Source organism: Leopardus geoffroyi, chromosome C1 (assembly GCF_018350155.1).
Source record: "Leopardus geoffroyi isolate Oge1 chromosome C1, O.geoffroyi_Oge1_pat1.0, whole genome shotgun sequence".
Lineage (NCBI taxonomy): Eukaryota > Metazoa > Chordata > Mammalia > Carnivora > Felidae > Leopardus > Leopardus geoffroyi.
In genome coordinates this window covers 36,743,628-36,756,484 of record NC_059328.1, presented here as the reverse complement: position 1 = coordinate 36,756,484, position 12,857 = coordinate 36,743,628, and the positions used below count along the sequence as shown (strand labels likewise).

The 12,857-nt window shown below is 50.3% G+C and overlaps 2 protein-coding genes and 1 long non-coding RNA gene across 3 annotated transcripts; 2 read left to right on the top strand and 1 right to left on the bottom strand.

Moving 5' to 3' along the window:
• The first annotated feature begins 1,091 nt into the window (after positions 1-1,091).
• Positions 1,092-8,656, top strand: LOC123597812. The gene is made up of 3 exons (XR_006712266.1): positions 1,092-1,404; positions 7,632-7,777; positions 8,367-8,656. It is a non-coding gene; the product is annotated as an uncharacterized LOC123597812 (long non-coding RNA).
• On the bottom strand, positions 2,674-7,558 carry TSPAN1 (tetraspanin 1). The gene is made up of 8 exons (XM_045477198.1): positions 7,432-7,558; positions 6,922-6,986; positions 4,261-4,467; positions 3,978-4,052; positions 3,763-3,861; positions 3,528-3,683; positions 3,344-3,427; positions 2,674-3,161 (listed from the first exon to the last, which is right to left on the bottom strand). The coding sequence occupies exons 2-8, from the start codon at positions 6,976-6,978 to the stop codon at positions 3,114-3,116; spliced, it is 726 nt and encodes a 241-aa protein (XP_045333154.1). The 5' UTR covers positions 6,979-6,986; positions 7,432-7,558; the 3' UTR covers positions 2,674-3,113.
• Positions 8,657-11,230: 2,574 nt separating the features above from the next.
• On the top strand, positions 11,231-11,959 carry P3R3URF (PIK3R3 upstream open reading frame). Its single transcript, XM_045477199.1, has 2 exons — positions 11,231-11,529; positions 11,813-11,959. Exons 1-2 carry the CDS (start codon positions 11,283-11,285, stop codon positions 11,854-11,856), a joined length of 291 nt encoding a protein of 96 aa, XP_045333155.1. The 5' UTR covers positions 11,231-11,282; the 3' UTR covers positions 11,857-11,959.
• Positions 11,960-12,857: the final 898 nt, after the last annotated feature.

Genomic DNA, 12,857 nt, shown 5'->3' with positions numbered 1-12,857 from the left:
CTGTACTTGGGGCTGAGCTTACAGAAGCCACCCCAAGCCTCTTCCCATCAGGCAGTTAACCTGCCTAGCTTGTCTGTTTAGGTACCTGTCTCCAGAGATGAAGCAACAGAGCAAAAGGGATACTTGGCGTTAGGGGAGGTGATGGGAGAGCAGGTGAGTCTAGGGGGTTGGAAAGGAAGTGAGTGAAACAGAACTGGGGTGGCATCATTCAGGAGGCTATGACTGGGCTGAAGATGGAGTTGTAGGAACAAGGATCTGTGGTCCTTAGGGTACTTTTTTTTTAATGTTTATTATTTTAAATTTTTTTATGTTTTATTTATTTTTGAGAGAGAGAGAGAGAGAGAGAGAGCACATGAGCAGGGAAGGGGCAGAGGGAGAGGGAGACACAGAATCTGAAACAGGCTCCAGGCACTGAGCTGTCAGCACAGAGCCCGACACGGGGGTCGAACCCACGAACCGCAAGATCATGACCTGAGCTGAAATCGGACATTTAACTAACTGAGCCACCCAGGCACCCTTTAATGTTTGTTTATTTTTGAGAGAGAGTGAGAGCAAGCAAGTGGGAGAGGGGCAGAGAGAGAGGGAGACAGAGTATCATAAGCAGGCTCTGCATTGATAGCAGAGTGCCTGATGTAAGGCTCAAATTCATGAACTGCAAGATCATGACCTGAGCCAAAGTAAGACACTTAACAAATTGAGCCACCCAGGTGCCCCCCTTTGGGTACTTTGTAAGCAGATTCCATATCTATAAATTTTTCTGGAGAAAAGCTATCAATTTCTTCTTAAAAAAATTTTTTTTAATGTTTATTTTTGGGAGAGAGGGAGAGAGAACATAAGTGGGGGAGGGACAGAGAGAGAGGGAGACACAGAATCTGAAGCAGGCTCCAGGCTCTGAGCTGTCAGCACAGAGCCCAATGTGGGGCTCGAACTCATGAACCATGAAATCATGACCTGAGCTGAAGTCAGATACTAAACCAACTGAGCCACCCAGGCACCCCCGTTTCTTCTTATTTTTTTAATGTTTATCTTTGAGAAAGCATGAGCAAGGGAGAGGTAGAGAGAGGGGAATAAAAGAACTGAAGCAGCTCTGAGCTGACAGCAGCAAACCTGATGTGGGGCTCAAACTTACAAACTGTGAGATCATGATCTGAGCCGAAGTCGGATGTTCAACCAACTGAGCCACCCAGATAGCCTGAAAAGCCATCATTTTCTCACCTAGATTCTCACCTAGCCAGTGATCCAAAGAAGTTAGAAAGATCTAACTTAGTCATAGAAGCACCAGGAAATGGATAGGACTGTCTAGAAGGAGTGAATAAGAAAGTCTAAGGCAGGTGGCAGGACATTTAAGGGATCTAGTGTAGACCACACCTCTTGAGATGGGTCAGCCTGCAGAGTCTGTTCAAGGTAAGTCTGGTGAGTGCCTTATGTAGAGCCTTGGCCAGGGAGGCAGGAACTTACTAGAACTCCCGCCCTTTTATCAGCTCTACCCCTCCCTCCACCATGGCACAGGTGCTCCGACATTTCTCGCCACCCTGACGCCTTCAGTGTTTGCTGGAGCTAGAGATAGTGCTTGAGGTGCCACAACAGTCAAGTTGAGGAGCAGTTAGCTCACGTGGTGGAGGCCCGCCCTGGGCAAACAAATCCCCTGCAGCCTCCATGCAGGTACCTGGGGAAGGGTGGTGTGTGAGAGATGGTAAGGTTGTGAAGGTGGGGAGAGGGACTAGTTGCTCTCCCTGCCCAGCCCCCCAGCAGGCTCCTGATCTGGACCTGGGACTAGCTCTCAGGCACTGTGTGGTTCTCTCCAGGTTGCTGTTCCTTCGTGGGCTCAGCAAGGGGTAATAGTTCTGGACTGCCCTAGGAAAACCAGGTGGGGAGTAAGGAGGACTGGTTTGCTAGTCTGGGTTTTGCTGGCTGTAGCCTTCCTCCTTAGTGTTGTCCGTCCTGGTTCAGCAGCAATCAGATCTATGTCTGGGATATTCTGGCCTTCAGGTAAATTGGACTCCACATCAGCCAGGACCCCACTAGACTCTGGAGTCAGACAGTCTGGGCCCAAGTCAAGGCTCAGCCCTTCAGGGAAGGTTGTGGACGTGGAACAAGTCACTTGGCCTTTCTAGGCACAGTTTCTAGAGCTTGGGGGTGGTTAAGATTAAGAGATCAGATCTGTAGAGTCCCAGAGGCAAGCCAAGACCAAAATAAACAAAGTTCTTTCTAAAATCCCCAAGGCAAGGACAGGTATGGGCTTCGCCTGAGTGAGAAGGGTAGGCAGCTTGGATCCTCTGATGGGGGCTTCTGGAGGGATTCCAGAGCCTAAGAAGTGACCCTCCCATTGCCTTGGCAGTATTTCTTGTCTCTCCACCCCCACCTGGGCACAGGCTTGTTATTTTCATAGCTTTCCAGTCCACTGCCCCCACCCAAGAGGGGGTAGTTTCAGGTCAAAGTCCTCCCACATTATGGGAAGGCAGACTGGCCCAGCCCCCAGTTCCTCCCCGAATGCCCTCTTGGTCATCCCTGTTAGGCTCCCTCCCAGGCCTGGAATCCAAATGAAGGGGGAAAATAGGCATCTACCTCCACCCTTGTGACCTTTCCAGGGGCCTTCTGAGTCACCAGCCCCATAGGAATCTGAGGCCAAGTGAGGCAAGATGGGCCTGCCTCTCCAAGGATACGCGAAAAGAGTTCCAAACGGAGACATTTTAATTGGGTTATGAGTTCTGAAGAGCCTTCTACACATCCGCCTGGTGACTGCTGATTTTGCATGTGTCCATGTTTTAGGGTGCCTTTCTCTCATCCCGCAGCTGGGCTGCTGGGATCACTGAGAGCCGCATTGGCTTGAAAGGGTGTCAAGGGTTTAAGGGACAGACTGGAAGTATGGGCAGGAGAACTGACTGCCTTAGAGGTTCTGACCCCAACCCCACCATTGGAAGGAAAACTCAGGCACAGCCGGAAGGGGGTGGTCCCCTATTTGGCCCAAGTCCAGAGCAGCAAGGCTGGGCCCACTCTGGCCCAAATGAAACTGTTAGATCCTGTCCTCAGCCCAAACACTGCCGCTTGACAGTGCCAGGATGCCTCTTCCCAGTTCTTATGTGGCAGCACCAGTGGCGGAGGCAGAAGCAGACTTACTTCAAATTGCAGTACAGATACATGGACACGATCATGGCTGCCAGCTGGTGGGAAAGGAATAGGTAGAGATAAGGGATATGATCAGGGTCCTTACGCTTCAGTCCCCTGCCTCCCACTCTACATGAAGCTCTGTTAGAAGTCTGTCTCCTTCTGCAAGGCCTCCAAGATGGGTCAAGCATCCTGATCCAGTGGGGATATCCTGCCCCAGCCTCCTCATGCCCCTTACCTCCAAACCCCCAATTCCAGCTGCCACAGCACCCACAGTGACTGCGTTGGTTCGGATGTCATACAGAAGCTGACTGAAGCAGCCCTTGGAGGAGGGAAGAGAGGGGCTATAGTCAGCAGCTGCACCCCTCCCTCATTCAGCACTTGGAGGACATTAAAGCAGCCCCCAACCTTCCATACCACACCTGTACAATGTTGTCATCAGCCTTCTCCTTGGTGCAGGGTTCTGTGGCTGTGCCATTGCCATCGTCAAGGCAACAGTATGGGGGAAAGGTATGGTTCTTCATGAAGTAGGGAGAGCCCTCAAAATCCGTGTAGTTGTTAAAGCCACAGCACTTGAGCTGGAAATGAGGAGGGAAGGGTGGTCAGTGGGGCCTCGTTTTTTCTCCCCACTCCAAAATCTCCCCCAGCCCACCTTACCCCTTCCATGGTGGTGTTCCACACTTGGGTGAAGTCCTTCTGAGAACCATAGTCTTTCTTGATGGTAGGCACTACCAGCAACGTCAGGAAGTGCTCAGCCTGGATGGGGCAGGTCAATGCTTAGGGCCTGGTAGGGAAGGCGGCCATTCACAGGCCACAGCCCACTTGCAGGGTTTTTCCCGATCTTTCCCCCTTGCCCCATCCCCACTCCTCACCATGGTGGTATACACCAAGGCAACTACAGCAGCTGCAACCTCAGCGATGAAGATGATGAGGAGGATCAAGAAGAACTGAATGGGGAACAGAGGTCTGAATTTTAGAGACAGTCCCTCCTGCCTCACTTATTGTAACCCACCACCCATTAAAACAAGGCAGTTGCCCCCTCTGCTGAGGCCCTCTGGAGTCCAGAGCACGGTTTGGGGATCCCCAGAGCCTGGTGTCAAGGGTGAGGGGGCCCCGGGTCTCGGTTATGGGCCTATGGAGCTGGGTTTGACACACCATCATGAGGGCACACTTGTTCTCAGTCTGAGCACCGTAGCAGCCCAGGAAACCAAGAGCAAAGAGCACAGCACCAGCTGCGATGAGGAAGTAGCCCACGTTGACAAACTGCATGGCACTGGATGACAGCGGCCCGAAGATCTTCAGGAAGGATGACCCATCGACGGACACCCAGATGCCCACTGCCAACAGGGCAACGCCACACAGCTGGGGACAGAGAGGCAGACCATAAAACAGTGCGGGCAAGCAGCTCGTTACCATGCAGTTGAGTCAGGAAGATGGGAAATGAGAAAGTTTCTCCCTTTATTGGCTGAGTCTTAAAAACTCATCCTGCACGGAGGAAAATATTCTGTAGAGCCAGAAAAATGGGAGCTGGGGCACCCATAGCCAGCACCTATGCAGATATAAATGGGATCAGGGGTTCCAGAAATATCTACAGGATGGGAGAAGGGCAAGACTTTTCCTCACTGCTGTCAGGGTCAAGCCACATAGCTAGGAGTGAAAACAAGCAGATGAGGGCAGCAGGGTACCCCCCCCCCACCCCATTTCCTTGCAGAGTGAAACGCCTCTGTCTTCTGATAGGTGAAACAGTGGGGTTGTAGCTTGAGCAGGCTCAACAGTCACCATGGCAACAGAGGTGGGGCTGAGGTTTACACCTGCTTCCAACCTTGCAGAGGGACTCGGGGAGAAGGGACACCTACCTTGAGGCCCCATTTGGCCCCTCTCCAGGATCAAACTCCAGGCCTGCCCTTCATCTAACCTAGACCTCTCTTTGCCTCACAGGAAAACTGAGGCACCAGAGGGGGAGTACAGCCAGGGTTTCTTTTAGAGGCTCTCTCTTGCTCAACCCCAAACCTCAGGGGATTCTGAGGCCCAGACTGGGCAGGAGGTACACTGTCCAGATGCCACACCTCTTAGAGCAAAGCCATCCTGATCCAGAGTATCAGCAGATGAATCAGCCTGACATCACCTTGGTGCCCAGCTATAGAAACTGAGGCTAGAACCAGGTGGCAGATTGTGGCTGGATCCCAGGCATGTTTGCCCAAGGACAGAGAGCTGGGCTCCCAGCCTATAAGGGTCAAATTTCAAGGAGGTTGAGACTTGCCCTGCCCTGCCCTGCCCAGCCTGGCAAAGCCTGACCAACAGAGGCCAGAAACCAAACCGGATTTGCCTTTAACCCCCTCGGACCGGAGCCCCTACTATCTCCATATTGTTGGGATCCCTTTGCCTTCTCCAGATATATGGATAAAGGCTAGTGCCCTGAAGCTAAAAGAAGCCCAAGGCATGGACCATATTGGAGTCAGGTTATTCAGCTCTAGCCCGATTTCTCCAAAAATCCATCTACACTTCCTGTCTCTACTTCCTCACTTTTCACTGACTCTAAGCCACTCTAGTGTGGCTCCAAGGTCTGTGGTGCCATGCTGTGCTAAATCTAGTGGACACTTCGTGTGCCATGCCCTTCTGATCTCTCTGAGATTGTGCTCTCCTTGATTTCTTTCCACTGCTCTTTCTCTATCTGCTTCCTGGTGGCCATTTCTCCACATAATCCTTGTAAGTTGGGTTTCTCAGAGGTCACTCTGCCTGAGTGCTCTTACCCACTCAGTGGCTTCACTGACCATTTGTGGTCACATGACTTCCAAATATCCATGTCCAGCTCCAACCAGAGCTGCAGCCCCATTGGGTATGCAGCTGCCTGTGGGACATCCCCCAGGTTGCTCATACCAGAGCCACAGATATTACCTCCAAAACCTCTGTCTGCCTTGCCCCCCTTCTGCACCTTGGCCACCATCTGAGGCCTTTGTCTTTGTCCATTTCTCCCCATCTCCACCACCATCTCCAGGGTTCATGCCTCATTACTCAGCTTCCTCAAACATGCCCTATACAATCTGTTCCTGGTTTTCTGAACAATATCCGATTTCATTGCCTCTGGGTCTTTTTGCATGCTTTACAACCTCCTCACCCAGTGCAAATTCCCAGCATCACCTATTTCCTCCAGATAGTCTTCTCTGACCAGGGTTCAGGCCCCTCCTGTGGGCTCCCATAGCCCCTCTGCTAAGGCCAGACACAGTGCGTTGCCACCGTCTGCCTATCTGCTTTGCTGGATCTGAGATCCTCAAGGGCAGAGAAAGGGCTTGCTCACCTTTCACCCCAGCACTTAGCACAGTCTTAACACATAAATGTTTGTTGAATGAATAAAGGCTGCTCGAAGTTTGTTGAATGAATAAAGGCTGCTTGAGGCCGACTCTCTGCTCTGAGGTCTTCAGGCATTTCTCCTTTCAGCTGCCTGTCCTACAGAGGCCACTGAATTTCCTTGATCACTAGGTAAGCTTGGGCAAACCTCTTCCTCTCACTGGGCCCCCAGTCCCTATAAAAGGGGACAATCGCTCCTGTTAGCCTACACTGCCCTGCGCTAAATCTGGACTGAAGCTTCCTGGAAGGGAGGACCTTCTCCTACGCTTCTCCTCCCCAACTTGTGTAGCAGCCAGGCAGCTCCTGACACCAGGACTCAGCATTTGGGGAGAATTCTGTACCCTATCATAATGGGAAATTTGCACCACAGAGTCTGGACACAGCAGTGTCCTATTTCCCAGCTTGGGCTCTGCTTAGGTTGTGACCCACTCTTATAGGGAGCCCCAAAGAGCCCACAACCCCCATACTTACAAAGATGAGGAAATTGAAGAGGGTCATCATGGTTTTAATGAAGCTGAAGCACTGCATAGTGGCTCCTGAGAGGCAGACAAGTGTGAGTTAGGAATTAGTGCCACGTGCCTCCACTGGCCCCTGGACTGGCTCTGCCATTTGGACCCTGACATAACAGACTCCAGCATCCAGGACCCATAAATCACCAAAATTCCCCTGAATCTAGACTCTGACACCTCAGGACTTTTCCCAAATCCTCCTGACACCCCTACCTCTTTGTACTGCCCCAGACCTCTACCAGCACCTGACATTCTGAGATACTAACACCCCAGGTTTCCCCGCTGGTGCCCCAAACCTAGCCCCCACACTACAGATTACTTCATGCCCTTCCTTGGCACCACTATGTCCTGGACCTCTCTCCCAACCCAGCCCTAGACTCTTTCCGGACCCTCCCCATTGGCCTCTCAGCTTCCCAAACCTGTTTACAGGTTGATTTCACTTTATAGGATAATCCCTATCCTATACCATCACCTGTTCAGGGCTCTTGGTAGTGAGTTCTGAAAGAAGAATCTGCTGAGGCTCCAGAGGGGACAGGCAACTCCAGGGAATTGCCACTTGAGTGGGCAGGCAGTGAGCCGGGGCTGGCTCTCACACACCACTGCTCACCTGTAGGCGGGGCAGGGCTTTTCAAGGCCTCCTCCTCTGCTTGCCTTCCCGTCTGCCCCACCCAGCAGTCACTCAGCCTCCTCTTGCCCTGCTGCCCCCTGCTGCCTGGAGATCTGTCCCCACAGCCACTGGAGCAGCGGGCCTCGTCGGCCTGGCAACACCAACCGCAGCAACACCTTTCCTGATCTGAAGAAGGAAGAGAAATCTGAGGGTAAACAAGCAGCTCACAGAATTTCTGGGTGCCCTCCACCACCACCGGGCACATATGCTTCTTAGCCCACATCTGCTGATACATTCATACACCCTGTGTGCTCACAGGCACGCATACCTCTGCCCAAGCTGCCATTTGGATACACACACAGAGATATGTACATAAACACTTACTAGCTCTCGTGAGCGTGCACACAAACACATGCATACGTACATACTCTGACCTATGTGTGGACGGATCCCCAGCAACTAAGAAACAACAAAGCAACATCTGAGGTACATTCTTAAAGTCTCTCTGTCTCTCTGTGTTTCTTTTTCTCTGTCTCTCACACACACACACTCAAGCACATCTACACTTTCAAGGAAATGGCCAAGGTTTAGTAGCTTCTGCCCCCTCTTCTGAGCAGCAAATGACTCCTAGTCCTTTTCCCTCTGCAAAATCTCAATTTCCCCATCTTTCTCCTCCCTTCTTTCCTCCTTACTCGGCTCCCTTCCCATCCTTTCTCTTGCTCCCGCACCACGCCCCCCTCCGCTGCGATCCAGTATTCTAAGCAATCTGCGTTAAGCACCCCTTTCCTTTCTGCCAGCAGGTGGCACCGTGGTCCCACAAAAACATCACCCCAATTTGAAGGCTCAGCAATCCCGTTCTACAAAAATCCCTCAGGGTTTAATTTGAACTCCTGCCTGCCTCTTTCCGCTGCTGGTCCTACTTTCCACTCTAATGCTGCCGCCCGACATTGAGGTGCTGGGGAAGTTCTGGCCTTGGAATCACTCAGACCAGGTACTCCAATGCTGGTTCTACTGCTTCTTAGCTGTGCAACCCCAGGGGCATTTCTTAGACTCGTTTATTTTTCTTTTTCTTTTTAAAATTTATTTTGAGAGAGAGAGAGGGAGAGGGAAAGCATGGGAGAGGAGCAAAGAGAGAATCACAGGTAGGTTCCATGCTATCAGCGCAGAGCCAGACATGGGGCTTAATACTGTGAGACCATGATCTGAGCCAAAATCAAGAGGTAGACACTTGACCTACTGAGCCACCCAGGCGCCCCTTCTTAGACTCAGTTTCAAGCCTCTGTGTCCTGGTCTGTATAACAGAATAGTTATATAGAGTTTTAAAATAAGATTTTCTCACCACTCTGGGACAAATGAGAATGACCACAGAGTGGGAGGTCAGAGTGGGAAGAGTCATCACCAGAGGGAGTATGAGTTGGATGAAGTGGACTTTTAAAATTTTTTAAAAATTTGAATATAGTTGACACTTTGTTTTGTTTTTTTATAATGGGAGGAAGCAGTGAAGAAGCAGGGGAGAGAGGAGGGCTGAGGACACTAATAATTGTGTAGATTGTGTTTTAAATGCATTACATATATAGTTTTTTTTCCCCCTCTTCACAACCATTCTATGAGATAGATTCTCTTTTATCCCCTTTTTAAATACGGGGAAACAGAGGCACAGAAGGTTAGGCACTTGCCGTGATCACACAGCTCATAAGTGGCAGAGCCAGGATTCAACCCTAGTCAGCCTGGTGCCAGAGTCTGTATCTTAACCACCAAGCAGACTGTCTATATTGATAGAATCTCTGAGAAGGCAGGAAGAGCTGATGTCCAGAAAGAGCAGAGGAAGAGGCCTTGGTCTGGGACTTGAGGAAGAAGGCCAAGGGCAAAATGGGTTTATGGGTGTAGTGGCTAGAAGTTGATGGGAGAAAGGTCCATTTTCTAGGACTGAGGATAGCAAGAGAAGAGGCTAGAGGGGGAGTAGGTAGGTGTGAGGCTGTATAGGGTGGTGCTGAGGACCCTAAAATCTGCTGGCAGGCTCCTGCAGGAACAGAGAAAAGGCAGAGGCTGGGAAGGAGGACTAGAGGTGAAATAGGAGGGAAAGAGAGTGTGGAGGGAGAAAGGACAAGTCCATAGTCCCACAACAACTCAGTGCAAGGCCTGGCAGAACCATTGACAACACTGTCACCTACAAGAAAGGAAATAAACCCAGGGTTGACGCAACTTACATCCCCTGGGGACCTAGCTGTTCCTCCACCTGCACTGATTATCCACATGGCTTTCTCTTCTCACTCAGGAAGAATCGGGGCCATGTCACCTCCATCTACATCCCCAGAGCCCAGCACATATGAAGTTGTTAGTGAACATCTCCTCCTGGATGATTAAATGAATAAATGAGTGCAGAACAGCAAGAGTTAACTGTCTGGGCTTTGGGCCCTAGAGCCATCACGGATTTGAAGCCCTCCCTGTCTCTAATTGTGTGACCTCACCTAACTGAGCCTCAATTTCCTTATACAGTTGATCCTCATTATTCATGGCTTCCATATCTGTGAATTTGCCTACTCACTAAAATTCATCTGTAACCCCAAACCAATACTCGTGTCACTTTGGTGGTCATTCATGGACATTTGTAAAAATTTTGAGCTGCCTCATTCTCTTGTTCTCAGCTGAGGTTGAACAAGAAGATACTCTACCTTCTTGTTTCACCTCTTATAATATAAACACATGTTCTTCTTGTGGGCTATTTAGTGTCACATTTTATGCATTTCTGTGCTTTTTGTTGATGATTTTGCCATTTATCAAATAATGCTGAAGTGTTGTCTAGTGTTGCTAAGCACAAGAAGCCTGTGATGTGCCTTACAGAGGACATATGATATGTCATCCAGGTACAAGTTATAGTGGTGTTGGCTATGAGTTCAATGTTAATGACTCGACAGTATATTTTAAATTAGGAACCTTTTTTTTTTAAGTTTATTTATTTATTTTGAGAGAAAGAGAGAGAGAGAGAGTGTGCACAGGCTGGGGTGGGGCAGAGAGAGGGAGAGACAGAATCCCAAGCAGGCTCTGAACCATCAGCGCAGAGCTCAATGTGGGGGCTTGAACTCACAAACTGAGATCATGACCTGAGCGGAGCTCAAGAGTCGGGACACTTAACCGACTGTGCCACCCAGGCACCCCTAAATTAGGTGTCTTTAAACAGAAACACTTAAAACAAGGTCATGTTCTGATTGATAAGTTGACGAAAAAATTGTGACCAGAGACTGGTAGGAATCTAACCCTGTAGATGCATTGGCTCAATTTGCTAATGCACTATTTGTGGTGATGACTTTATTAACTACTATGAATAATGAGAATCGACTGTATATGAAATAGGAATAATGATAGAGTCTAAACTTTGTGGGATTAAAGAGATAGTGTTTGTAAAGTACTCAGTACTGTTTGACACACAGTAAATGCTTAATAAATATTGTTAATATTGTTAATGCGGATAAATGAGAAAGTGAGGGAGTAATTTTCCCCTACTCAGAGTTCCTTTTCCCTAGGGGCCAAGCTGAGGTTTTCTGGCCCTTGGGCTGCACCCGTGGAGAGAATTGTGAGGAAGTCTGACCCATGGGGATGGGCTGGGGACCAGGACCTATAATAGAGGGCACTGCCCTTATGCAGACTCTATGTCATAGAGGCCCCAGCTGCCCTGGCCAGTAGTGCCCTCAGGCACACTACAGAAGCTCCCTGTGCCCATGGGGCCTTCTCAGCTTGCCCGTGCCCCTCGGCCCCGGGGCTTAAGATTCCGCTACCGCAGGCCAGGGATGGGCTGGCCTAGGCCTCGATTTCCCAGGATGTTCAAGTGTAGCCGTAGAAGGTATCGGCAGAAACCCCAAGGCAGAACTCCTACCACTGCAGCCACCAATTTTGCCACCCTGGCCACAGATATCAACAACACTCACACCGTCACCACCACCAGTGTGTGGATCCTTCCACCACCAGGTTAGCCAAGGGCCCTGAGGCAGGGTGGGGGGGTTGGCAAAACAGAGCCATTAGATTTCCCCCACTTTAGCCCTGCATAGGCATTCTAGGAGGCACACTCTGTGAGAAATACCACCCCAAAAGTATGGTGGGGTCTTGATAGCAGACATCCTAAAGGCTCAGAGCCTTAATGGAGGGCATATTGACTAAAAGCAGAGGGCTTGGGGGACTGTGAATCTAAGAGCAGTAGAGCTTCCAGAACTTCTGTCTTCCTCACACTCTTCCCTTTCCTTCTTCTCCTTAGTTCTCAGACACCTCCGTCAACCTGGCAGCTTTCTGATCTTCTAGAAATGTCCAGAAACTAGTCCAGAAGCTTGGCTGTCTCCGGACCTGTATCTCCTAAGGGCCCTGGGTGGTTAACAGCAGACAAATACAATCAATTCTGCTCCAACTGCCTTACTCCATTCCAAGGTGTTTCCAGATAAATATGCAGCAGGGTATGAGGGCAGGGTTGGGGCTGAATGCTCCCAGGGGCGGGCTTTAGTGACAACAGCAGGGATCACAGTTAGGCAATGGAAGGACAGGACAAGGTCGGCAACACACACCATTTCTCCATCTTTGGCCTCAGCTTTTGATCTGCCCTGGGAGGTAGGGATCCTTCCTGCAGCACAGGGAAAAGGGTCTCCATAGACATCTTGGAAGTTATAGGGAGCCAGATCCTTGAGGAGGGAGGTAGAGGCACAGATCAGAAAGAGATAGGATGAAAGAGATTTCACTACTTGAGTGTAACTCCACGAGTGCTTGAATGTGAGATGTTATGTGGCTCTGTGCCTATGATGGCCAGTGTGCAGAAGTAGCTGTTGGTGTGTGTGTCTGAGTGTGTGTGGAGATGGGAGTCTGAGCAGACATGTGGCTGAGTGTGCCTCTGCAATAGATTGTGACTTTGTGGCTGGCTGTGTGTCGAGGGTAAGGCTACTGGTGTGTCAGACAGAGGCTTCAGCTAAGAGGAATGAAGGTCAGGAGAGAGGGTGAGGGGCAGCCTGAAAGAGGAGAGGGTTGCTTCTGAGGAGGACTGGTCACCTTCAGCCCCCTAGCTGTTCCCCGAGGCCAGTGTTTTCCAGGACTGTCAGCTGAGCTGCGGTGGTTAGGGGTGGGGCAAGACTGAGTTTGAGTCCAGAAAGGGGGAGGGTGTTAAGCACTCTGGCCTGGGGATTTTCCATTTGGATTTCTGAGTGTGTGCCCATGTGTCATTAGGTGTAACTGCATTTCTGTGGGGTGTATCTCCATGGAATTGTGTCTCAGTGGTGGGAAACGTTGTGAGGGACTCGGTCTCTGAGGTGTCACTTTAT

Coding starts and splice junctions, on each gene's coding strand:
- TSPAN1 (XM_045477198.1), bottom strand. CDS start 6,978: ATGCAGTGCTTCAGCTTCATTAAAACCATGATGACCCTCTTCAATTTC. Junction 4,468..6,921: donor TCTTCAATTTCCTCATCTTT/GTAAGTATGGGG, acceptor CTCTGTCCCCAG/CTGTGTGGCGTTGCCCTGTT. Junction 4,053..4,260: donor ACAAGTGTGCCCTCATGATG/GTGTGTCAAACC, acceptor TTCCCCATTCAG/TTCTTCTTGATCCTCCTCAT.
- P3R3URF (XM_045477199.1), top strand. CDS start 11,283: ATGGGGCCTTCTCAGCTTGCCCGTGCCCCTCGGCCCCGGGGCTTAAGA. Junction 11,530..11,812: donor GTGGATCCTTCCACCACCAG/GTTAGCCAAGGG, acceptor TCTTCTCCTTAG/TTCTCAGACACCTCCGTCAA.